Source organism: Polyergus mexicanus, unplaced genomic scaffold (genome assembly GCF_030449975.1).
Source record: "Polyergus mexicanus isolate NDT 795.1 unplaced genomic scaffold, iyPolMexi1.0 SCAF_4, whole genome shotgun sequence".
Taxonomy (NCBI): domain Eukaryota; kingdom Metazoa; phylum Arthropoda; class Insecta; order Hymenoptera; family Formicidae; genus Polyergus; species Polyergus mexicanus.
This window is the reverse complement of record NW_027223324.1, coordinates 5,514,417-5,541,342: the sequence shown is the minus strand read 5'-3', so window position 1 is coordinate 5,541,342 and position 26,926 is coordinate 5,514,417. Positions and strand designations below refer to the sequence as shown.

The 26,926-nt window shown below is 31.9% G+C and overlaps 4 protein-coding genes across 11 annotated transcripts in view; 1 reads left to right on the top strand and 3 right to left on the bottom strand.

Moving 5' to 3' along the window:
- Positions 1–5,085: 5,085 nt before the first annotated feature.
- LOC138932323 (eukaryotic translation initiation factor 4E type 3) lies at positions 5,086–8,219 on the bottom strand. Its single transcript, XM_070294018.1, has 6 exons — positions 7,970–8,219; positions 6,864–6,984; positions 6,130–6,237; positions 5,719–5,841; positions 5,535–5,634; positions 5,086–5,465 (listed from the first exon to the last, which is right to left on the bottom strand). The coding sequence occupies exons 1-6, from the start codon at positions 8,122–8,124 to the stop codon at positions 5,431–5,433; spliced, it is 642 nt and encodes a 213-aa protein (XP_070150119.1). The 5' UTR covers positions 8,125–8,219; the 3' UTR covers positions 5,086–5,430.
- Positions 8,220–10,817: 2,598 nt separating this feature from the next.
- Positions 10,818–16,574, top strand: LOC138932576 (uncharacterized). Of its 8 annotated transcripts, none has more exons than XM_070294519.1 (8): positions 10,818–10,886; positions 11,850–11,902; positions 13,431–13,665; positions 13,740–13,769; positions 15,065–15,258; positions 15,419–15,613; positions 15,809–16,109; positions 16,181–16,574. In XM_070294519.1, the coding sequence occupies exons 2-8, from the start codon at positions 11,861–11,863 to the stop codon at positions 16,285–16,287; spliced, it is 1,104 nt and encodes a 367-aa protein (XP_070150620.1). In that variant the 5' UTR covers positions 10,818–10,886; positions 11,850–11,860; the 3' UTR covers positions 16,288–16,574. The 8 variants fall into 8 exon arrangements, with proteins under 8 accessions (XP_070150620.1, XP_070150618.1, XP_070150624.1 ...); XM_070294517.1 differs by having other exon boundaries at positions 13,428–13,665; XM_070294518.1 differs by lacking the exon at positions 10,818–10,886 and adding an exon at positions 11,033–11,533.
- Positions 16,575–19,791: 3,217 nt separating this feature from the next.
- Positions 19,792–26,926, bottom strand: part of Ethr (ecdysis triggering hormone receptor) — a 36,385-nt gene continuing 29,250 nt past the window's right edge. Inside the window, exon 6 of the mRNA XM_070294796.1 lies at positions 19,792–20,593. Coding sequence (XP_070150897.1) covers positions 19,867–20,593 — 727 coding nt within the window. The 3' untranslated portion in view covers positions 19,792–19,866. The remainder of the gene's footprint in view (positions 20,594–26,926) is intronic.
- LOC138932630 (neuromedin-U receptor 2-like) lies at positions 20,937–22,205 on the bottom strand. Its single transcript, XM_070294655.1, has one exon. The coding sequence runs from the start codon at positions 22,203–22,205 to the stop codon at positions 21,555–21,557; it is 651 nt and encodes a 216-aa protein (XP_070150756.1). The 3' UTR covers positions 20,937–21,554.

Sequence of the window (26,926 nt, the reverse complement as noted above, 5' to 3'; positions counted from 1 at the left end):
TATTCTTTGTCACTGAAGAAAGTCAAATGTGTACCGAAAAATTTGCAATTTATAATTTCGTTATTATTATAATACAGAAAATCTATATACATACTAAATCCTGATTCTTATATGCCTAATTTCTTATTATTTTTTTCATATGTTAAAGATATTATGTCGATAAATATACATAAAGCATTATTGCATATATATTATATTGCTATGTTGCTGCAATATTATATTGCAATATTTCTGTAGACAGACATTTTACTGTTGCTGCAATATCATAACAACGTTGCAGCAACATTTCGTAATGTTTCTGCAATGTTGCAATCTTGCAGAAAAATGTTGCTGCAATGTTGTTGCAATCTTGCGGTGCTGTATGGGACAAAAATAATTTATCCGATTATATAAAGTACAAGAAAATAAATATTATACATCTTTAATTCTGTGGATTAATTCCTCGATAATTATAAATAACGATTAGATTTTTCTAAAAAGATATGTAAAAGTTCAAAGTATATCATATATATATCTTTGTTATATTTTATTTGTAAATTAATATCAAACTTTCGCGCATTTTAAGTATAATTTCTTTTTGTTCATTTTATAATTTATTTACTTAAATAAACACAATGCAAATTTTAGAGAAAACAATTTAAATGAGGTCTAAGAATCTTGAAACTGGAAAAAAAAAATGCAAAATATATTTCTAGACAGAGAATGTGTTTCGTCCTTCTAGATCGGATAAATTTTTCAACATTGTGCTTTGGCGATACGCACAGACACGCAGAGAACTGCGTTCCGAGCGACGTAATCGTTACAGGATACGCAGTAGCTTCTTCTCTCGTTCCAGCAATCGATCGACTGCGGTCAAAACATTTGGAACCGGAGTGAAACCGTCGTATTGAAGCAAATCGTAAATAAGAAAAAAAAAAAAGGCAGAGATAAAATTCCAGTTTGGACGATCATGGTTTCCTCACTTCCTCGGAATGCGGGAATCGATCAGACACTCGCGTAATTCCCTCTGGGTCGTCGTACCATAACGACGATGATGATGATGATGACGATCGAAATGGATCTATTGTACTATCTATACAGTCGTCTTGCAAAAACAATTATCGGACCTTATCGGTTGGTAAAAAATTAAATAAAAAATGCACGCGAGTTCCGCATAGTCAGCAATCAGTGATTATGTTTGCAAATATTAAATAATACGAAGACATCCCATAAAATTATGGCTGTCATTTTGTGAAGGCGACTACGGTGATAACGACGTCGTCGTTATGTAGGAATGTAAAATCCGACGACGAGAACAATGTTACGACTGATTAATGGCTGGCGGAACGTGATAGGGAATCCCGCGAGATGGTCACGTCGAAATGGAAAGATAATTTATTGAGAGGAGGCAAGAGGCATGTGTCCTATAGAGTAGCAAGGCTAATATGAAGTAAGAATTCGCGCATCCCGTCGCGAACGCATTTATTTTATTCGCGATAATACATCGCTCGGCCTCTGAAGGCCGTTCCTAAATATCGTCGAATAAATCACAGGAGGCAAGCTAATGTGTCCCGGCGAAGCTATCGATATTAATATTGCTCATCCTCTACGGGGATAAACTATTTATCAACGATTAATAAAAAGCCCAATATACCCCGGTAAATCCATATTTTGCAGGATTTCATGCGCGATTTTATTGTAAAATCAAATTTTTTTATTATTGAAACATTCTCTGTCTCTGGTCTAAAAATATTTTGCATTTTATTCTATTGAATTTAAAAATTGTTCCGTCCTAAAATTTAGGTCGCGTTTATTTAAGTAAATCAATTATATTACCTCATTGCGTGATCTAGAAAAATATTGCGTAAAAAAAAAGCCAACGGAATAACGACGTATGATAATGGGATTTTTTCATTATTAAAAAAAAAAAAAAAAAATATCACAGACACTGAGGAAGGCGAAGAAACATAAAAGCAAATCTTCAAAATATATTCTTTTATAAATTGATATTCCTTTAACGTATAAATTCATTGTGTATCGACGTATATATTTATCGGCTGTTAATTTTATGTAGAATATTGGAAATTTTTAACGCTAGTTTTGTGTGTGTCTGTATCTTTATTAATCTATATATCTGTTTCAATTGTAAATAGATATAGATTCAAGCTTTACAGGGTATATCTGGAGAAGAGAAGAGTGAATAAAGAAAATATGTAAAAGATCCAGCTAAAACGAATCAAACTTGTGAGATAGAAAACTTTCAGATAGATAAATATTCCCATAAATATAACTAAATTGTCTGAGAAGTTTAACTTATTTTTCGCTATCAATTATACTTTATGCGAAAATCTATTGAATCTTAGTTAAATCTATTTTTTACTTTACATTTCTTTACATTTTATATATTTAAATTCGCATTTTCAACTTATGAAAACGACCTGATGAATGAATTTTCATGGTTCTTTAAAAAAAATAAGCATTGTAAGACACATACATGCACAAAGTAGGTAAACAAAATTGCGATAAATAACTCTGAGCGAGGAAAGGCTCTTTTTTTTATCGTTCAGTAAGGATTTCTTAAAATATGTCCCGCGAGGCCTTTGACTTTTTAAACGATATCGCGCACGTATTTAATCGCGTGAAAAATTCCAATATAAATTCTTTGAACATGAAAGTATGTAACAGTACACACATGTATGTGTGGGTATATATATATATATATATCATATATACATATATAGCTCACATTCTATCCTATCCGCGGCACGGCGCCATTCCGCAATCAGGAAATCCCGTATCCTCCGATGTTTTGCTGAGAGAGGATCCTGGACCGGTACCGGTCAGACGGTTTAGTTGAATTATAATGAGCGGCGCGTGCTAGATTGGTCTGATACCTAAGCGAAGAAAATAATCCGGAGAAAATTTATTCCTATTATACTCTCGCTTCTAATATCTCCCTTCGATACGTGAGGATAAATCGACAAAACGATAGATGGCACGAATAAACAACGAAATTTCTTACAATTCGTATTTTCTCTGTCTTTTTTGCATATATATGTTAGATTTTTTTCCAAGAGAAAAAGCCATAAAGGAAAGATGGATTTATCCGTTATTTACCATTCCACTATTTTTTCAAAGTATAGTGTAATTATAAAAACATTCGATTGCAATTAAATTATGCGATTTAATTATAGGTAAGCTTAAATTTATGTGAAAGATTCTCGCAACGATAGAGCTCGATTAAATCGATTATGAGTGTCACGACTCTCACAAAAATGACTATTAGTTGCTAGTTAAAGGTAAATAATTGTCGACGATGACTCAGATGCGAGAGAAACTTTTACGCATCGGAGTAATAATACTCCGTATCGGTGTCATCTCTCTCGGGAGGCGACATCGCTAATGTTTTCATATTCACGTTTTCACGTTCGTGTAGCCGTGTACACGTGTCTCCCATAATGGCAAGGCCGCATGCAAGGCCAATACGCCATGATTTATTCGCTTAGATGCATATATCACGAGATCGAAGAAGGACTTACAGCTAATCGCAATCGACAAATATTTTTTTTCATCTCGGAATAGTTCCGTTTGTACAATACATATGTACACACAGTGATACGTAATCCAAATTTATAATTTGGCTGGACGCAAATTTGACGCGCTAATTCAATATCTTTAGCTAAAAAGCAGAGAAGAAACCTGAAAACATTGTTTCTGTTCTGACAAGTAAAAAATTCAATTTTGATTAATTATTTAATTTAATCGAGTTTTAATTTTAAATGGAACATTTTAATTTTAATCGATACACGTTTTCTTGTATCTAAGACTTCTCATTTTAAAGAAGAATGATGCGTAACGCGTGTACTTTTAATTATCATAAGGATAATTCGTTTAAATAGTGTGAAAGATCGCACTCTAATGATGACGTTTTGTCGCGATACGTGATCGATACTCGATTTAAACATCGAAAAATGCAAATCAAGTACATAATTTAAACGTGTTTTATAAATTAGTTTACTAGACATCGACTGTTTGAATAAACTTGTGTTTTATATTCTCGAGGAATCCTGCTGACATGAATAATATTGAGAAACAATAAAATGTTAACTCGGCGCCGAGTAGTCGGACAATGTTATCTGCTTTGTAGAGGGATTGATTAGGGATTTAAATTAATTTTTCAAAATGTTCAAATTTTTTGATCGTATTAATTGGCTTATTGACCGTCGAAGGAATCTCGAACTCTTGTCATGCAAATTTAATTGCAACAATCGAAATCCAGCCCAAAAATTTCTCTATCTTCTTTACAAAAAAAGTAAAGAATTCTCGTTGTGTTATCGAACAAAATCTCATTCTTCATCTCATCTTGGAATTTACATTGTCACTTTTGACATGAAAAAATTAGATAAGCAAAAAAAAATAAAAAATTTAGATAAGCAAGTTTTTTTTTTTTTTTTTTTTTTTTTTTTTTTTTTTTTTTTTTTTTTAGAGAAGAGAGAATTTACAATTTATATTCACTATCATTGTCTCTCGAATTATGGAATTACTAGATAACGCGAGGATGTACATTATTTGTATTTACATACAAGTCGTGCTCCGCAGAGATAAGATCGTACGTAGAAGAATAAGAAATTACGATGCTTTTTCAAATTCTTTCCGGGTTTTAATAAAATTCACGGTCAATATTTAGTTTCTATGCACGATAACAGACGTAAAGAATCGGTTTTTTTTTCTTGCTACACGATTTCGCATTATTTTCTCGGGAATTTTAAATACTACCTTTGATGAGACGTTGATAAATTTTCGAAGGTGGATGGAATAAATTGCAATAAATAAACACAACATGCGACAGATGCCAGACGTCCTCCTTCTTTCTCTAAATCGCTTTCTTCTTATGTAGGTGTGCGTAGTTTATTGCCTAGTAAACTACGTATAGCGAAAATCAGTACCCAAGATATTCTAATGGATTTAATCGACAATGAATCAATTCACGTTTCGTTGTGATAAACAGCATATATAATTATGAAGATGCAGAACCTTGTAAATGTCAAGATTATTTCAAAATATAGACACGCCCACTTAAAAGCATATTGCCACGAGAAATAAACATGCACGTTGTAAATATAAAAATATATTTTGTGTTTGTAAAACGGTTATAACAGCTATTCGCTTCTAAAATATATCGAGTTCAGTATAAATAACGCATTGAATAACGCGTATTAAACAATTCACAAGTAACAAATTTTTAAAATATATAATGACAGCACGTTCTTTAACATGTTTACACATTATGTTCCGATTATCCTTTTTTAGAGGAAACTTTTGTCGTATTAACACAATAATACAAATATTATTTATACATCACACATAAACACGTTCTCTCGTTATTGTCAAAATCTTTTAAAATATGTTTAACAATTCATAATTTTTTTTCATCATAGTATCATCGTATATTTAACGTCTCCCATATGCATGATTGGATTGATGCTCTAGAAAATGAACAATATCGTTTTGCATCTTCCTAACAAGAAAGGAAAAAAGAAAATAATAAAACTTACCCTTATAAAATTCTCCCAGGAAATTGATATCAGGCAATAGGGAATGAACTTTCTTTAGGACTGTAGCTTTTGATTGCAAAGCAGCGTTAATGTTCCAAATCTGAAATGATAATACAACTTTGATTCCACTTGATTACATATACTTGAACACTGGTGTCTATTACTTGATTTACAATATATGTACTTGAATAAGATCTTCCCTATCGCGAATGGATACAGTCACCCCACAGACTTCATCATCCTGTGCTACATGTGTGGTAAATTGTTCTCCAATAGCCGCAAGCACTACTTCTTTCCAGATACGTTCCTGAGAAACACGAGACATTTTAAATGTTAGATGTTATGTTAAAAAGTTTTACAAAAGCAAAATGTTGAGTATCTGAACAAGAGATAGATATTAATATCTATTATTAATTATTCATATAAAACTTTTTCAGATAAGTACAAAATAAGATGTAAAAAAGATTGTATAAATAATATAGCTTTAATACATAAATCAAGAATTCCCCATTTAAAAATATATATATGTATGTTTGGACAGCGATCATCAAAACGAATCAAATAATCAATGTCAGCATAAATATAAGATATTTACTGTATCGCATTTATGGCACTTTATTCTCCAGGTCCCACCCTTTTGATTCAGTTTATCTTCCCATAAAGGATATCTCTCATCTCTCATTAAATGGTAACTGTATTTAACCTGACAACAAAAACAGTTAAATAACTTATTGTAAAATATAGATAACAATTGCAAATAATAAATAAACAATACATATCATAATTAAATGTTAAATAGCATAGTATAAATAAAGCAATATTATAATAAATGCCAATTACAAATGATTATTAGTCATAATAATTTTTCCTACTTCAGCGAATAAAAAAAAAAAGAGAGAGAAGGAATTTTGCTGTCATAGCAAAACTGTCTGTTACTGCATGTTCAATATGAGAGCGATCAAACTTTGTTATCATATACATATGATTCGATATTACATCAAACTCTGTTTTGTTAATAAAATCTTGCAGAATAAATCTATTTGTAAAAATATACAATTTATTGCTAAAATAAAATAGTTTGCTCCTAGCATATAAGTTCTTTGCTATTGCAATAAAGCCAACTTATGATTTTAATAAAGGCATAAGAATTAATTTGTTATGAAGAAATAGTTAGCAGATTCAGCAAATTAATTTATTATTCTTGTTTCGCATCGTATAACAAATCTCTTTCTACTTTTTATATATTTATATAATAATAATAAAAAGTAATTATAATTAATATAAAATATGCTACGCTAATAAACTTACATGAATTTTTAATAATCATACCTGCATATCCCCAGCATTTGGTATGTTATTGAAGACTGCCCAGAAATTTTGCACAGTATTTACAGTATAGATTTTCTGCAGATTGGCTTTGTATTCTTCAGCGGTTGTACCAGGGATAGCTCTGTTAATTTAATAATTAGAGTAAGTATATAGTATTACACAAACAGTTGCAATCATCTTAACCATAACATACGTTATTCTTTAGAATTAGTAATATATGTTTATAGTAACAAGTAATTTGGATCTGATAATGCTTTAATACATGAATCTCCAAGAATTCAATAATTTAATGATAGATGGAAAAACACTCCATTAAAGCAAAAATAACAAATTGAATAAACTATGTTAATATATTTTTTTAACAAATTTAAAATTTCAAAATAATTGTTAAGTTAAAGATAGAGAATATTAAGTAAAGAAAAAAATGACATTTTTTTTTTGCAAAGTTTATTTTAATTTATTACTGGTTCCAGTATTGCTTTTACAGTAGCAATAATTTCTTTAATTTTCGCAAACAAGAATCAGAAAGAAAAGAAAGAATATTTTATATCACAATATTGTATTATCTTTTCATTGATTAATCTTATCTTTGGAATATCACAGACAATTATTCATATAATTGAATACGTTAATAATTTATTTGACTGTATTGTAGAACAATAGCAATACTTATGAATGATTATTCATTATTAAGATATATATATATATATATATATATATATGAATATGTAAAGAAATTTCTTTCTTAGGCAATTTAATGAGACGATTATGAAGACAAAAGCGTGACGTGTTTGTAAAAATATAACTAATTATCGCGCATTTACATATATATATATATATATATATATATATATATATATATATGACACGCATAATACACTGCAAAATTTACTGCATTTATAAAAGCGAGATCAAAGGCGGCGACCTTATCGATATCGAAATAATTGTTTGACAGAATCTTATCGCGCGGAATATTTGCGACGTGACGTTTAACAACAGCGAGAGAGATAAAAATCGAGATGTATATATATTCATGTATGCGCCGACGAAGCGTCGCGCAGCGATAGGGAGGGTTATATGAGAAAAATAATTATGTTCTCTCTTACTTGTCAAGCCAGAAGGTCCATGGAGTCTGCAACGGAATGCCGGAGCCCTCCTGCCTCTCGATCGTGCTTACGGTCTCGTCGGATAAGACCGGTGTCTTCAACAGGTCCGCCGAAAGAGAGGTGCTCTCCTTCGTTTCGCATTCCGCCGCGGCCATGTTTGAAACGACGATGCAGCCGCGCTATAACGTCAAAATCATGTGATCGCCGCCACTGCGTCAACTGTCACCGTCGACGCTTCGTCGCCGATTGTCGTTGATCCGCCCGAGAACTGATGACGTTCATCGGGTGAAAAAGAAGTAAAGAGCGACCGACGAACGTACAGATAGCCAGAACACACATACAGGGTGTTCTTAAAATATTTATAACTAAAACATTTTATACATACTTGCGTATTCTGCACTTTCATGATGAGATTTTTATCTCATGGACGTTTATCGAAGATTTCGTGAAGATTCAAAATATACGTTTAAAAAAAATATATATATATATATATTGCGCCTTTTTTATTTTCGTTAAATAAATTAGAATGGATATTCTTTTGTTATATGGAACTGCACACGAATGTTTCAGTAGGATTTTTACTGACTAATATAAATATCAATTAATGATTTTGTGAATTAAAAAATATAATGATTATTTTAAATAATTTTATTTTTGACACATATGAGAAATGTATGTTGAGTTTTTTTAAGTAAAATCTACACACTTTTAAAAAAAATGAAGGATTTAAACTTTTCTAAATTTATCGATTCTATATAAGTACATTTTTTATCGAGAGATTAAAATGAAAATAAATCCGAGAATAATCGAAAAGTAGTTGACATATCGATTGCTTTTATAGAAAAATCGAGTTTACAAAAATATATAATATATTGTAATGTGTGTAAATATATACATATACTTTCAAAATGTCAGGATATGTCGGGATCAATAATTTTAAATTGTAAAATATCATATTTACATCCAACGATTGAAACGATCGATAATGTCAAGGATCTAATATTATCTTTACCCACTTGATGAAAATAGAAATCAATATTACTGACACGTGATAAAACAGAAATTTACTCTGGTAATGTTGACAATAATTTCTTCCGCCCGCCCAAATCAAATTTCAACATCTATTCTAATATAAGATATAAGGGTAAGTCATTAAGTATATTACAAATATTCGTTGAAAAAAATTCTGTGAAGTCATTAGTCAAGGCACAAATGAATGTGGGCTCTGTAAATGGAATAAATTAATTCTGATTGTGGCAAAAAATGTTTGTCGACACAATATATATCCAATTTGATAACAGTTCATGTATAGCAAAATTTTTTTCATTAACCATACGTGACGTCTACTTAATGACTTTTCCTTGTATAGTGAATAAGTTTTGATGGAGAAACTCCGTTGTATTAATAAATAAAAATATGTAAAGCAATTATTGCTGGTCGTTCATATATGTACACGTCATTTATGTTAATAAACTGTATGGCAGAAAGTGCACATTTCATGATACAAATTTAAAAAAAAATACTACCTGCGATTATGCGTGTAATTGCGAGAGCACACGCGATGTGCGTTCTTACGTAAAAAAAAAAATCCTCGTCCTATGTGAGCAAGTCCTTTTAACAAAGACTATATGCCGATATCAGTAATACAACAATATCGTTAATGACAGATATAAGTCAGTATAAATGTATGTGTTTAACGTGCTTGGGAGTAAATGTACTATATGGTTTTCATAATAATTACAGTAATGTAAGAGGCACACGTTTATATTTATGTCATATACATCCATACGTAGAATGTCCTCAAACAGATTGAATTATACGATGGATGCGAAAATTTTTTTATTTTTAACCACTCAAATCGGAAAGGCGATCAGCGCCTCGGTATTTTCTTTCAAGAAAATCAACTCGAATTTCTTTTGTAAAGAATGTTAACTCAACAATTATTGTTTCTTATTGATTAATTAATTAGCAATTATGTATCTCTAATTTCTGAATAATTCAAGATTAGAAATAATAAATTTTTTGCAAAATAAAATTTTCTTCAAGCTTTAGTAAAAATAAGATAAAGAAATTATATTCTCTTTAATTGACATACTAATAAATTTTATTTTAATAAAATTTTCTAAATTTTATATTTAACTATAGAAATATTTAACACTCGAATCTGTTTAAATTAAAAATGCATAAATTCTTTAAAGCCAAAAATTAATTTTTATCAAAGAAATTTGCAATTTAATAAAACTAAATAACTGCACGTGTCAAAGTCTGATTGGAGCAGGGGGTAATAAAAAGTTAGAGAACAGGTTTTAGAACGAAAGCCTGTCGAGGTATTCATGACACGCTCATCCTCGTTTAAAAACTTTGAACATTAATGGATTAATATTTTCTCCGAAGAAAATATGATTTTCAAAGTCTTCGAAGAATCATCAAGATATTGTTCGTTCCTTTTTCTTCATTCTTATTTATCCGAAACTTGTAATATTTATAAAATAAAGGATAAAATTATATTATAAAAACGCGCAGAAAGAGAATATAATTTTAGAGTTTACTTGTATTTTGCAATTATATTTTCTCTCTTCCTCAATCGCATTATTATTAACGTATGTTTTTACGAAATGAAAATCTGCAGGCATAATAAGATCAAAGTTTAATTTAAAAGTTCATTCGGTGATATGTGGGAAACCCCGTTTTCTACGTGTGTAACTGAACGTCAAATATGTAGGAAAGCCCGACTTGACACGACGTCCGTCGTGTAATCAGCTGTCAGGCGATCCGAGTATTCAGATTTAAACCCGTTCATTCCGGGACACCTTGTGTATACCCACGCATATGTCTCGAATAGTATATTCGAGCTTCGGGATCGACGATACTCGATGATATTCGTAGTCGGGATACGACAGTGAGCGGCGATCTCTCGGTTTGTGTTGTCGCCTCGTTTGTATATTTTATTGCGAAATATTCGAGAGTGTCATTGCGAACAGATACCGTTTCAACAGTCGTCGCTTCGCGAACCGTCATCGCGCGATTCATTCGACGCGCTCGCGAAAATGCTCGTGCTAAATTTATCTCTCGGCGTCGAAACCGTGATGCATTTGCACTGCAGCTTCGGATCGTAGTAAGCGTGCATATGTCGTATATGCGGTTTCGTGTCGCGCGAATACCACGAGTTTCTCGCGTGTTACATGAGCATTTTGTCGCTTTGCCATTTAATTCTTTAACGAACTGACATACTTGCCAAATCGATCATCGCGTATAAGAGACCTGATAATATCCACCTAGATAAACAATGATAGACAAATCTAACAATTATCTGTCAAGACGAATAATAAAAAAGATTTCAAAAATAAAATAGAAACTGTCATCTTAATAATTTTTCGGCAGAATTACTTAGCGATTTTGTTTAAAAAAAACTTAGAGACACAATCTATCTTAAATAAAGGTCAAAAGTTCATGCATATATATACATATTAAATTTGTCTGAGCGCAAAGTGTATAACGCGTGAAAGCGATAATGAGAAATACAAGAATTGTAATTTAAAATTATTATAAAAGTATATTATGAGAGTAAGTGTTTAATTTATATAAATAGTTTATAATTTTTATTTACATCTGAATTCGATAAATGAATCTTTGATCGATTTATTATTTTCTCGTCTTACGTATTTTGCTCAGACTCTATCCTTATTTTCATGCTCGTTAATTTTGATAAATAATTTAATCGACGGTTGATCAAAAATATCAGGAGTATTCGATACAGAAATTTTTAAGCGATTACAATATTTATCGATATTGCATGCTAAAAATGCAAATTGATATTTCTTCGAAAAAGCAGAATATTTTGGAGACACAGCGTATTGAAAAAAATTTCTCTATCACGTAGAATCCTTCTCTATGTTCGTACAAAAGTTGTTTTCACCAGGATATTCATGTACGGTATGTTGTCGCACTGTTATGTATATTTTTCGCGTGCCCCTTTACATTTTTTCCCGATCGTCTATACACATTTGTATTCCACTTTTCAATTCCATTCAATTCCCGCGAAGGTCAATTTTACTAGATTAAAAAAAAAAAGGCGAATTGAAATTTTCAAAGAACCGAGTCCTCGTTACGTGCATTATTGCATTAAACCTATTGTTGTTTATTCAATACAACGCGTAACGATACAAAAGACAAAATTAACATTCGGACATTCGTAATCTGCTTTTCAATCTCATTTATTAGGTGTACAACTTTGCTTCCGCCGTTTTCCTATAGATGGCTTTAGCGGTAAGTAGCGGTCGAAATAAATAGATCATAGACATCATGCGATAAACTTGGGCATCTCTCAACACAACCCCATAGAAATATTAGTCGATTTGTGTCCGCATCATAAAGTTATTCTCGATTGAAAATGTCAGTTTACGAGCCAAATTCTCGTCATTTGCGGGAAGGTTTTAATTTTCTGCTTCAATATGAAGAAATCTGCGGCTGAGGCTCATCGAATGCTCTCAAATACTTATGGTGAAGCCGCTATCAGTGAAAGAACGTGTCGCGAGTGGTTTCAACGCTTCAAGAACGGTGATTTTCACGTCGAAAACCGGCATAGCGGTGGAAGAGAGAAGGTTTTCGAAGATGCAGAATTGGATGCATTACTTAACGAAGACTCGAGTCAAAGTCAAAAAGAATTGGCACGAACATTGGGAGTGACTCAACAAGCAATAACCAGTTTTTTACAATAAAGCCTCGAATTTCGGAAAAAAAAACGGCGGAAGCAAAGTTGTACACCTAATAATTTTCGCGAAGGTTAATTATAGTAATTATAGTATTATATAAATAAATAAAATAAGCTAAATTTTATCGAAAAAAACAGAGAGAGTATTTGTTATGTATATTTTTGATAATTTATATATATAATGCTTCACATTTAATATATATTGTAATATTTTTAATATATTTCAAATGTTTAGCATTTCTTTTTGTATATTAAAAATGCAAATTCAGATTTCTCTCTAATATTTAGCTTAAAATAAATAACGATTGTTTTGATGAGTTTAAATTTAGACGTTACATACGAGGCCATAAATATAAAAGAAACATATATACAAAGTTATTTTGAACAGATTCTTGAATGTATTTAACAAAGGTGCGCGAAATGAAAATATTTGTCAATTTTTTACTAAAATTATAAAATAAGCTTATGAAACAGACATTATCTTTCATTTTTATATTCGCCTCGTTGTTTTATTAGCCCTAAGAATATATCATTTCATAATAATTACTCGTAATCATTAACATGACAGTTATCACATAGTCTCGTGCAACAATGCAATAAATCATAATTAGCGTTGATTTGTCACTTGGAAAGATTAACACGACGAACGATATTAAAATGTTGACGATAAATCGCGCGTGTGCAATAGTCGCAATGAGCCTTCCTGCCGACTCCTTACGTTTCGCTCTTTCATGACTCATGTGGAAGAAGCTATTCGGCTTCTATCACGTTAGTACGATGCCAATGAACGCGTATGGCTACCAACGCGTGCACACGCGTGTTGTCCTGAACTATTGCTGGCGTCGAAAGTGGGCCTTTCTGATCGCCTTGACTTCGTGTGTTATTATCGTCGTACTTTTCACGAGTTATCCGACTGTTCGGGAGGCAAACGTTACGGAACGCGACACATATTTCGACGATGTACCCGAGGAACTTTACCAAACTGGTGAGAATTTCTGCGAATTTCTTTCCTTTTTTCTCGCGACACGAGTAATAATTTTCTTCTCGTCGTTATTACAGTGCTGCGGACTTGGTATAACTTTTCCGCCGGTAAGTGGCTCTAATAAATTTATTAAACGATATTTAGCGAACAGATAGCTACAAAAGAAAAGGTATGAGACTCGTCTTTTTTTTTTTTTTTTTATTGCCTTAGCGAATGCGGTTCATATGTATAATAAACGAGAATCGCTAATGGAATCTTCTTCCGTAGTTAATCTTCTTATTAATGGAGAAAAAAAAAAAAAAATTAATCCAATAAATGTAGAATTGAAATTAGAAGAAGTTGAGAAATTTCTCATGCCGTTGCTCTAAAATACATTATCGATACTTTGTTAGATCGTGTATAATATTTGTACCACGCGATAATGGAACGTACGATCTGTTATTCTGTGCTCGTTTTTATTATGCAAATAACAGAGCTTTGTGCGATAGTAATATTGCAAATTACTAACAAGCGAATTATTAACAACATTGCGATACTACTTCATATTTGAAATATAAGACTTACATCTATTATTACCGAAAGCAAGCAATTTCAAATTTTGATATTGATTGATTCTTATTGATAGCATTAATTTGAATAATGAAGATATAGATAATTTTTATTCATATATGCGTATTGATTAAATTTTATCTACCTAAATATTCCTGTTCTTTTATTAAACAAAAAAAAAAAAAAAAAAATACTGAATAGATTTTTTAGAGATCTCTAAAAAATTGTTCCATATTATATTGTATATTTGTAAGAAATGTTTTTCTGTTTCGTGACTTGTATCAATTATATAATATGACTGTATTTTTTGCTTATCTGCGAAATATTTATTTTCCCAAAAACATAATTTGTTCAAGTAAAAAAAGTTTGATGAGTGCAGTGACGCAAGGAATAATAACTAATTCGCGTAAAGTGTTTAATTGCTTGTTCTAGGTTTTAGAAACAATATTGTTGAATTATCGTTTTTTTTTTTTTTTTTTTTTTTTTTTTAGAAAAGGATATATGTATGTGTACAATCGTATCCTGCAGCAATCCCGTTATGCTGCATTATATTATCAAAGTTAAGGGGGAGAAAAAGAATTGCTCTATCGTCGTGATATTATTCCTGAATTATGTAAATTAATCAAGGAAATTTTAATGTAAAAGTTAGAAAATCACTTGTCAATGAAAACGCTTTTAATTTGTACATTAAAATTTTCTTTTCCTATTTTAAATAATAATGTGACATGATACGTCGGGTATGTTGTAAAAATAATATTGGCACGGTGTGTGTCTTGCAAATTTCATATTTCTTCTAATTAATCTGAAAAATAAATTCCTAAAGATAATCGACGATTAATGAAATATTATTTAGGTGAAAAATGGTACAACAACAAAAGTATATCCGCACTGAATCCGGAAGTTTATCACGATCTATCGACGAATATTCGACAGGATTGGATAATATGGAATTATAATTCGAATGAGTCGTATATTCTTGAAGAACCGGACGTTAAAGATCCATCGATGGGACAAGCGACTGTGATACGCGAAATTTTCGATGATAAGGTAGTAAAACAATTACGATAATTTCATGGAAAATGCAAGCGAGATGATATTTCGCAGGAATAACAAAACAATTCAACGAATAACGCGGTATTTAGGCCCGATCGAGAGAATCTCTTGGCACGTTAATAAATAGCAAATTTTCCTTTATTATCCTCTACAGAAAAATGGATTTTTCATAGAATGCGGTGCGTACGACGGGGAAACGCGTAGCAACACGTTGTTCTTGGAGCGATTTAATGGATGGTCGGGTCTTCTGATAGAAGCGGATCCCATCAATTTTACAAAAATGCTCCAAAAGAACAGAAGAGCTTATCTTTCGCCGACGTGTCTCAGCGTTATTAAAAGACCAACAGTGGTAAGGAATAATGATCAATGACGTGTCATCGTTAACGATGACTTCGTGGTAGCGATATCATTTGCGAAAATCGAGAGCTTCGATTTCTTAGTACGTACTAAGGACTGTTAACTCGAACTTTGAAAAGTCACACGAGCTTCGGGATATTACGCGATCTTCGAGGGAAAGAATGTAACGAGTTTCTTAAAATTACAGGCGTCCTTTCTCATGGCAAGGAACGTGGGGCGTCTGCACGAGCCCGAGGATAAAACGGAAAGCGTATCCGCGAATACGCTCGACGTCGCTCACACGGGCGAGCACATTCGCGTGCAGTGCCTGCCATTGTTACTTCATATCGCTGCATTGGGAGTCAAGACAATCGATTATTTCAGTCTCGATATCGAAGGCAATGAGATCGACGTACTAGAGACAATCCCGTTTAACGAGGTGGATATAAAGGCACGTATAGCGATTCATTCGGAAATTTCTACATTTCTATTTGCGCAGCTGGAACTTGGTAACTTCCGTTCCCATTAACGGAATGTAATAATTTCCACGGCACATTGAGATGTACGTTGTACCTTTTAGGCCTTATCCGTCGAATACATACACGATCCGAAGGGACGAAAGTATCTGATCGATATGATGGAACAGCGGGGATATTACGTTTACAGTTTTGTCGAACACTTGGATAACTTGGCGAATGATATTATTTTTGTAAAACGCGATAAGCGATGAGCGAGCACGGATAGATGATATTATATATAGCTTCTGGAATCTCTTTCCTTAAATATAAGAATTATCTATTTTTGGATATTATTTAATTTTTGATATCCTAGTCATAATTGTAATTAGGGATTACTCCTCACGAAACGAAGGCATGTTGTAGATAAGCGAAGAAATATATATCTCTCTCTCTTTTTTTTTTAGATTGTTAATAAAAACAATTGTATTATACAAGATATTTACAAATACCCATACACTCTCCTAATAAAATAAATTATCTCTTTCTATTTACGATCTACGTTTCAATAAATAACGTAACAATAAATCGCAATAGTTATTTTAATAACTACAAATAAATAGGAATAGACCAAGTTATACAAACAGGAACTTATGATCTTACGATACATTGTTCGTAATTTTATTTTACAGGAATTAATAATATTTTATTACAATTCTCTCGAAATTTTCTTCACTTGACTGATGGATTACGCATTTACGTTCTGAAAAACGTAATGCTTTCGATATTATATTGTATTACGAATGTGTAATACATGAACTTATGTTTACTCGAGAAACAATACTAATATATTTATTACTTATTAAAATTGATAACTCGTATTATCCATTGATAAATACAAGCTGCTTATATATTAATTGACTATTTCAATATAAAATATATCAAAATGTTCCATATCCTTGCTTCGTAACAACTTATTTCAACGTTCCAATATTTTATAAATTGCTAAAATAAGGATTTATAAAGCCAATATTTTTAATACACGATTCATTCTTTAAATAGACCTCAAATTAAATTGATTTTATCATACAGTTACTAAAATAACTTATACCATTAATATGTATGCAACTAAAGCAAATTATTTTATATAAATATTTATTGATTCTGCGTTGAAAATTGTTCATATGTCAAGCTGAAATATTCTGTTTCGTCTAAATAAATTTAATTTCATCAAACTTTCTTTTCCAATTACGAGAGAATTGTTAACATGCAGATGCGCGTCCGGGTGCATTATTTATAATATAATATTTATTTCCCGAAATATTAACTTATATTAAATTATATAACTTTTAATATATTTAGCATATCAGAATTCCATTCCTCTCTCTCTCTCTCTCTCGCTTCACGAGAATATTTGCCAAAGACATGGATTCCATGTTTATTTGATGTAAGGAATTAAGCAAATCAAATCGCAAATCAAATTTGTAGTAAGCAGGTTTCATTTTACAGAGTCTTAATTGTTGATATACTTATTATTAAAACAGATAACAAATTATTTGCAATATAATATTCTATAATTAAATTAAACAAAAATCTTATATATAAATAAATTTAAAATTGAGAAAAAATAGCAGAATTCCGATTTACTCTTTATACAAGATTTTTGCGTTCAATTTGGTTTTTTTTTTTTTTTTTTAGCGCGATAATATATGGTTGTACGTAACAAAGATAATAAATGAGGACAAATTTTGTGAACGTGATTAATTTAAATTTATATCCTTAAATCTAAACGGTAATGCTCGCAAATGGATGCTGCTGCTGCTCAATCGAATCATAGTTCTATCGAATGTTATAAATTATAGCAGAGCCGACATAATACTTGGATATCAATATTTTCTGGTTATATTTAACATTGGGCGTAACTCTTACATTCTATTTTTCACGAATGTTTTTGTTTTCCGGTATTTAATTTCAAGATTTTTATATACAATAGCATTTAGCTGTATGGTGTTAATTTTGTTAATATTTTATTGTTTCCTATAAAACTTTTATAAATAATATTGGCACAAAAAAATGTATATAAACAATATTGATACTATTTCTGTAATATTAAAAAAAAATTGCATTAATATTAAAAACTTGATCAACTTGGTATCAAATGATGTAATAATAATAATAATAATATAATAAATTTCTTTTGTAGATAATTTTAAAAATAATTTTTGTAAGGTGTGTGTTAGCTTTCTCTTTCTCTCTCTAAAATATCTTTGGCAATTATAATAAATAACGATAAATAATTAACTTATGATAAAAATTTATCTATTAATCATATTTATTAAAGAATACTCGTTAATAAAAAAGAATGCCATTAAAAATAGCACAGCTAACAGTGTTGCAATTTTTCGAGTCGACTTCGGAATTGAATTATCATTAGTTTAGCAATGAAAACACCGACCACGTGTCTATATATATATATATATATATTTAAGTCAGACTTTTCTTTTATTTCTTTATGAAACAACATGCAGCTAATGCTAAAAATTCATAAAACTTTTTTTATATAAGCATCTCTACAATTGCATAAAAGCTTCGTAGTTTTCGAAATATTTCATGTAAATTTGCTACTTTGCGATTGTGTTTAATACGCGATAGTTTTTCAAGCCGTATCTCATATTTAAATTACCTACCCTCGTTAAAAGGTATTTTATTCTCAGATGCCTATTAAAATATCTATTACACATTATAACTACTATATTCGATAACAAAATCGCATCAAGTTAAAATGCAATTTAATTCTGACTTTATGTACAAAATTTATGATTTTGCTTTCACATCTTACTTGGTCATCGAATTTTATCAGTGATTTCATCGGTGAAATAGCGAATTTTTTATTCCTAAAATACATATAACAAATGCTAATGCAATGATGTTAAAAGGCGAGATATAACGAGAAGAATCATAAAAAATAAATTCGTTATTTGCATAAGAGTTTGCACATTCCTATACCTACTATATTTAGTTCTCGTTTGCCTACATATTTATTTCACTAAATCTTTAAATTAAATGTATCACAATATTTAAGTTAAAATATTTAGGAACGAATGATTGCCCTCTTTATTTTTCCTATGCATTTCTTAATTGTTGGAAGAACCATTTCTACTTACCGTGTTACGTAGTTTATATGTAGGTCTATATTATATATATATATACCATATACTTATATATATATATATATATATATATATATACAATACGTATATGTTACATATAAAATCGAGGAACTAAAATCATATAACATGATCTTGTCACAGCATATATCTAATACAATTATTGTACTCTAATCTCGTTTGGACTTGTGAATCGCACCTAATCTAACGCTAACGTAGTAACATTCATTGAACATTTAATTAACAATTATTCCATAGCCATTGCTACAAAATCTTTAAATAGTCTATCATTAATTATTTAATTTTAATAAATTATCTATGTGATCACACATATACAAAGTAGACAACGAAAAGAACTGGAGTATATCGAGGGACAAGAGAAAATCCAGTTCCATTATTGCGCAATTTATAGATCCTGTATTTAATCCTTTAACGGATTTGTGTAAAATTATGTCATTATATGCAAAGTATTCGTTAATATATATAGTCACCTTGATAAGCAATGCTCGAAAATTCAATTATAATTTCGCAAGATATGAAACGAAAGTTTCAAGAATTTCCAAGATATGAAACGAAAAGTTCCAAAAAGTCGCAAGACAGAGCGACAAGATAAAGCGTTTTAAATCAGTCTGGCCTACGAAAAGTCAAACGTAACTTTCCTGCTTCTTCTTAACGATACTTCCGGCCACGACGGCGGTAAGTAAAGGCAATTTAATCTGTTTGTCCGCAGATGCTTGATCATTGCATGGTACTTTGACGGTGCAACTCTTGTTGCTGCTGTGTCTTCGCCAAAAATCCGACTGATTGCTGCTGCAATTGGTCGATCCGGTCGTATAGGTGCCCGTACGTTCCGACGTCTTCTTCTTTTTCCGTCTAGTAGGCCCCAGGCCGCACAGTCTGAGGAAACCCTCCCTGAATTTGGTCGACATCAAATTGTAAAGGATTGGATTGATCGCCGAGTTCAAATACAACATTATTCTACAAAAATACAGAAGGCTGTAGTAGCCCTCTATGCCGAGCGAGACGACTATCTTGGGTGGCGTGATGATGATCCAGAGGGTGAAGGCTTTAAAGGGTAGCAGGCACAGAAAGAAGCACAGCACCACCGTGCCCAGCATCAGGACTACCTGCTTGCGATATTTAAGCAGATTGTTCGCCGGTCCACGACTTATTGTCGGATTCGCCATCAGGTGTCTCGCGATCACCGAATATAGGACTATCAAGATCAGCAGGGGAATCACGAAGAATACCACGATGGTCGTCAGAATGAAGACCGTCATCCATTCCATCGAAGGTGAGGTTGTACAAGTAGGGACGTACGAACCGTCGTCGTTCTCCTCCATCTCGTAGGTTACCATTAGCAATATCGGACTAAAATGTGTTAAAAGAGACAGAGATCGATTATTGTCGCGTGCACGTGTCGCGTTTTAGTAAATTATCATAATGTTGCGTACCATGCACAGCCTTAAGTCTCTACCTATTAAAAGCATCTACAATACCTATTAAAAAGAATATTTTAATAAAAATTTTTTTATTCTTCGGCAAAATAAATATTAATAATTTATGATTTTTGAAAAATAAAGAAAACTTGCGGAAGAAGGAGGACATTCGTGAGATTCACGAAAATTCTATATATTTCTGCATTAAAAATATTAATGTATTTATATAAGAAATATTCATGTGACATTTTAATTATTATCAGATTCGTGTACACTTAATCGTCTGCAATAGTGAATAATGAAATCACATTACTTAAACTTGAAACTTTTCAAGTTTATTCGCGCAAATCGTTTGTTCGATTCTCGCCTATAACTTTCGCGAAAATCGAAGTTTAATATCTCATAGAATGTCGAAAGTTTTTCTCACGTTAGTCCCATTTAATCTAAGCACAGAAGTTCTCCTTTTCTCATTCAGTCTTAAGTTTCTCTCTCTCTCTATCTCTCTCTCTTTCTTTTTCTTCCAATGATTTATTGCACGAATACAAATAAAAGTTATCATTTTTTAATGCTCCTCTTTCTTCTGTTATAAATATAATTTTCCAATATGTAATATAAGTATGTATGATTTTTCAATGCTTTCCTTTGCGACAAGTATAACTTTCCGATACTTATTTCTTTCTTGGTAAGTATTTTTAATATTTTCGTATCGTTTTATTGCAAGCATATCAAATTGAGCATAGTTTTCTGGTTGACAAAAAATGTCAACGCTAGTATTTTGTTCAATATTAATTGATATTTCATTTGATACGTCGTTGAGATCCTTTATAAGTAGACCCATATTATTTTACATTGGACGGCAAGTCACAGTCGTATTGTTTCTCTCACTCTACATTTCACAAAAAGTTCTCCTCCTGATTTCGATCCTCCTGCCGATTCGTCGCGATTCTCCTCGCGCTGACGATCGTGCTCCTCAGACGCGTCTCGCCACTCTCGTTCGCGAGACCGCACAGTATCAGGAAACCTCGTCTGAACTTGCTGCTCATCAGATTGTAGAGTATCGGATTGCCGGCGCTGTTCAAATAAAACATGATCCTGCAGAAATTGAGCAGGCCGAAAAACGTGTCGTAATCGATCGCGGCTATCTCTTCGGCGGGAGCTATGACGATGTAGAAGATGAGGAGCCGGTAGGGCGACAGGCACACGAAGAAGCTTACGACTATGGTCAGCAGCATGTACACCACCTGTCTCCTGGCACGGCTGTGATACGAGTCGCTGGTGGTGTTACCGGACGAGTCGCGAATAAGGTGACTCACGATCAACGAGTATAGGACGACGAGTATCACGAACGGCGTGACGAAGAAGAGCAACACCAATAGCAGGAAGAACGTGACACTGGCGACGGTGTCGGCCTCTGTAAGGCATACCGGCACGCGATCCACCACATCATCCGTCATCTGCTGATCGCTCCCGACGTCAGCGACGACGATCTGCGCGATCCCGTGACCCGTCATCCTCATTTCGCGATACTGCGATACCCAGACCATCGGGCTGCAACCGAGAAAGAAAAGGAAAAGCAAGAACGTACTCTTTATTTCGTATTTGCTTCTCTGGCAACCGCCATTATCGATGACGTCGATTCGCGGTGACAAGCGGAGAGAAGAAGTAGGCAGAGATACAAGACGAAGCTTAGTCGATCGTTCAATGATTCAAGAACAACCCGGCGGAAATGGCCCTCGCGGAGATGGATCGATAACGCGACGTTAGACTGATGAGATAAAGACAGGATTGCAGTTTGTGATATACGTTGATACATCGCCTACTAAGCTAAGACGTGTGCTTAAGTGGCTTTACTTCCCCAAAACTACTTAAGCGCGTCTTAACTTGGTAAAGACAGATGCGTTTGGTAAACCTTTGCGAATTATTCTATTCGCTTAATTGGCTAATTATATTTTCACATAATATAATGTTTATGAAGATATCTTGCAAGGTACAATATATACTGGTCACTCTGATTAATTGTGTCAGGAAAGTTATTTCGCGTTAAGTAAATTTATATAACAGAGAGAATAAATACGTAAAAGAAAGTTTCTAAAATTTTTAAGAATATTTGATATTATATTCTCTGCTTTATTTAAAAAATAATTACCAATTTGTGACACAAATTCTTTAAAAAGTTTTATCTTTAAAAAATAGGATAAAACTGCATAAAAGATAATATACCTCCCATTTCATCGCCACTTAATACGTTGTAGGGGAGGTTCTTCTGAGTAATTCCCCGTAAGAAATAAATGGGGAGGGGGGCGGCATTGGTTTAAAAGATATTAGGTGTACAACTTTGCTTCCGTCGTTTTCCTATAGATGGCTTTAACGGTAAGTAGCGGTCGAAATAAATAGATCATAGACGTCATGCGATAAACTTGGACATCTGTCAACATAACCCCATAGAAACATTAGTCGATTTGTGTCCGCATCATAAAGTTATTCTCGATTGAAAATGTCAGTTTACGAGCCAAATTCTCGTCATTTGCGGGAGGTTTTAATTTTCTGCTTCAATATGAAGAAATCTGCGGCTGAGGCTCATCGAATGCTGTCAAATACTTATGGTGAAGCCGCTATCAGTGAAAGAACGTGTCGCGAGTGGTTTCAACGCTTCAAGAACGGTGATTTTCACGTCGAAGACCGGCATAGCGGTGGAAGAGAGAAGGTTTTCGAAGATGCAGAATTGGAGGCATTACTTAACGAAGACTCGAGTCAAAGTCAAAAAGAATTGGCACGATCATTGGGAGTGACTCAACAAGCAATTTCAAAACGCCTCTTAAATGTATAACCAGTTTTTTACAATAAAGCCTTGAATTTCGGAAAAAAACGGCGGAAGCAAAGTTGTACACCTAATATAACAAATTGAAATTTGACATTAAAGTATGCTGTATAGTTTATTTTTTCGTCGGAAAAAAAAAGCTGTTTGTGACATTTACGGGACGGAATTCCTCCCCCACCCACGCATTCAATAAATAATATTTTTCAAAGCAAGACTCACAAATTCGTGTAGTTACATGCTGTACCTCCCTTAAATAAATGTAAACAAATACCTTTTCGTCTGCTCTATAACAAATACAACGTATACAAACTAAACTTTTCCTAATATTACTTTATAATATCCGAGAAAAAAAAAAATATTAAAACAGTGAAACTTTAATTTCTTGTATCTCCTAAACCAATGCCCCCATTTATTTCTTGCGGCTTTAATTACTCAGAAGAACCTCCCCTATAACATATTTAAGTAGCGTCAAAATTGGAAGTGTTACCTTTTATGCAGTTTTACCAAAAATAGAATTAATTCATAAAATTCAACCACAAACAGGCTCTCTAAATAAGCTTTATCATTACGATAAGGTTGCTGTAGCGCGAAATGTGTCTGTACGTCGTCTAAAAAGAGTATTATAATAAATTATTATGAGAATAATCGTCAAAAGTGTCGCTTATGAATTTTACAATGAAAGAGAAATACGAGAGAGATGAGTTTTTCCTTTTTACACATTTTTTTTTTTTATAATAAAAAATTTAAGCGAAAGAAAAATGGATATGGTGAAGCTGGCTCGACGTGAGCACTTAAAGATTAATGTCCAATTGTAAGGGTCATTAAGGAATTACACTTATATATAAAATGGAGAGAGATTAGCCTTTCCTTTTCACACATTTTTCTTTTTTTTTATAATAAAGAATTCAAGCTATAAAGATTAATGTCTAATTGTAAGCGTCATTAAGAAACTGCGCAAGCTCTAAAATTGGGTCAAGTTGTTCGAGCGATTCTTTTCCCGCGTTTTTTATGAAAATCTCAATCATTCTTATTGTGAAAAAGAATAAGAGAGATTAACGTAGAATTTATTATCTAAAATTGAGATAAAATAAGCTAACAATAGCCGATCATTGATTTACATACACGATCAAATCCGAGCATAAAAAATAGATAGATCAGCATATACTGGCTATATATATTTATCTCTATAGAGAGAAAAAGAAAAAAAAAAGATTGCTTTCTTATCTATACCTGTATATGAAGTTTGCTTTTTCAATGTTTGAATAAAATTCATTTAAATATTATTTTCGTATCTATCTAATATAAATTAAGTAAAAAGAATCTGTTCTTTTTTTTTTTTCTATTTTTCTCGCGATAGTTAACGCAACAATTCCCTGTGGAAATGCAAGCTGATAATGGGTCTACTTTTTATATCTGTAAATTCAATGCGAGCGTAGATATTAGATAGATAAATAATGTTTAAATAAATTTTATTCAAATTTTATAGAAAAAGTAAACTCTATATATAGGTATAGGTAAAAAAGTGATCATTCTGCTACGAAAATAGACGAGGGAAAATGTCTCTATACGATTGCCTTGCCACGTCGTGAAATAGAATATCGCGTTTCCCTTTTGTTCGGGCCTTTGCACCTATTACAAGGCAAACTCGATTTTCGCGCGCAGATGATAGTATCGGATTTCCTCAAGTGCTTGAAGAAATGTGATTTCGATAATTGCACACCTCCATTTATCTCGACGCACTTTCGCGCATGCCTGTGTAAAAAGAGTGATAGTTTTTTTTTTAACCCTTAATAAAAAGCGTCGTATAGAATGTCTTATGCAGGTGTTTCGCATCACAGTTTTCGGGGATTCAATATTCATTTAAATATATTGATAATATTTCTTCTCGCTATGTAATCTAGAACAGATAACTTAACGAATGGAAATGAATAATTTTTGAAAAAGGCAACATAAAAATATTATACTTTGCCTTTATAGTTGTAGAATTTGCATTTATACCGAGCTATTTAAATGTTGAAACTTTGAAAAACAGTGTATTATATTTCAATCGCGCGCGTTTATCAACAATGATAAAATTAATGATAATTGATCGTCAAGATATTGATTTAATTAAACCAAGAAGCAAAAACGAGAAATCTGTATGACTTCAAAACAAAGATATTTGCCGTGTTTTCGAATTGTAGCAAGGTATTCATGGAATTCGCGATTATCATAAGAAGAAGGAATAGTTTCAAGTAATATGTTTCAGAGCTTTGTGTTCACAGAAGATTACATTCTACAAATCTGCATCGTGAAAGCGAAAAAGAAAAATTTATGGAAATATAAGATATACAGGGTGTCCCATTTTAAAGGACCCACTCAAATATCTCAGAGACACTGCGTTAAATCGAAAAATGTTTCAAACAAGAGTTGTGTGGCTTCAAGAGGGCCATAAGATGGTGACAATGATTTGACCTTGGAAAATCATTTGAAGGTCATGTGAAGGTTAACTTTAAAATCTTAAATAGAAACCCCCATTTTTTATTTAGTATTCTTGTAGCTGACATCAAGAGCTTTCGAAAACACTATAATAAAGTATTTTTTCATTAAGTACTTTTTGAGTTATTTTATATTTTAATCTGACATATTTTGATATAAAAAATAAAATATTTCGTAAAATATTCAGTTTTCGATAATTTTACCGTAATACTTCTATGTACAGAATAATAAGACAAATTAATTAGTGCCAAAAAAAAAACAAATGTTTAAAAAAATACATTGTAAATAATTTTCTTAAAAACAATTTTTTTTTTATACTAATTGATTTGTCTCATTATTCTGTACATAGAAGTATTACGGTAAGATTATCGAAAACTGTATATTTTACGAGATATTTAATTTTTTATATCAAAATATGTCAGATTTTAAAATATAAAATAGCTCAAAAAGTACTTAATAAAAAAATACTTTATTATAGTGTTTTGGAAAGCTCTCGATGTCAACTACAAGAATACTAAATTTTAATGAAAAATAGCAAGAGTTGCAGTAATAATATATTGAAAATGTACGGATAAAAATAAATAATGTAAGAAAGCGGTGCTTCTATTTGATACATAATATATAATAAGAAGACAATTTTCTCTTTCGTAAAAGATTTTAGTACTTTAAGATATGTGACTGCTAAGACTTACAGTCATAGATAAGACTAGATAAACTTAATAAAAAAAAAAAAAAAAAAAAAAAGAGAGAGAGAGAGAGAATTTATATTTTCCTGTAAAGCCGATTTTAGCCCCTGCTCGCGAAATTGTGTGGATGTAATCTAGTAAAATAAAAAAAAGAACATATTTGCATTTCTTTAGAGTTATAATATTTGATTTGGAAAAATTCTTTTCGCAAACTGAAATATTGCCAATTGAAAATATCAAGTATTAATAATTTTCAAAGCCATTTTTTATACAAAAGAAAGTT

Coding starts and splice junctions, on each gene's coding strand:
- LOC138932323 (XM_070294018.1), bottom strand. CDS start 8,124: ATGGCCGCGGCGGAATGCGAAACGAAGGAGAGCACCTCTCTTTCGGCG. Junction 6,238..6,863: donor CAAATGCTGGGGATATGCAG/GTATGATTATTA, acceptor TTTTGTTGTCAG/GTTAAATACAGTTACCATTT. Junction 5,635..5,718: donor ATAGGGAAGATCTTATTCAA/GTACATATATTG, acceptor TTATCATTTCAG/ATTTGGAACATTAACGCTGC.
- LOC138932576 (XM_070294517.1), top strand. CDS start 11,861: ATGTTCGTACAAAAGTTGTTTTCACCAGGATATTCATGTACG. Junction 15,259..15,418: donor GCGAAATTTTCGATGATAAG/GTAGTAAAACAA, acceptor TATCCTCTACAG/AAAAATGGATTTTTCATAGA. Junction 15,614..15,808: donor TTATTAAAAGACCAACAGTG/GTAAGGAATAAT, acceptor TTAAAATTACAG/GCGTCCTTTCTCATGGCAAG.
- LOC138932630 (XM_070294655.1), bottom strand. CDS start 22,205: ATGGTCTGGGTATCGCAGTATCGCGAAATGAGGATGACGGGTCACGGG.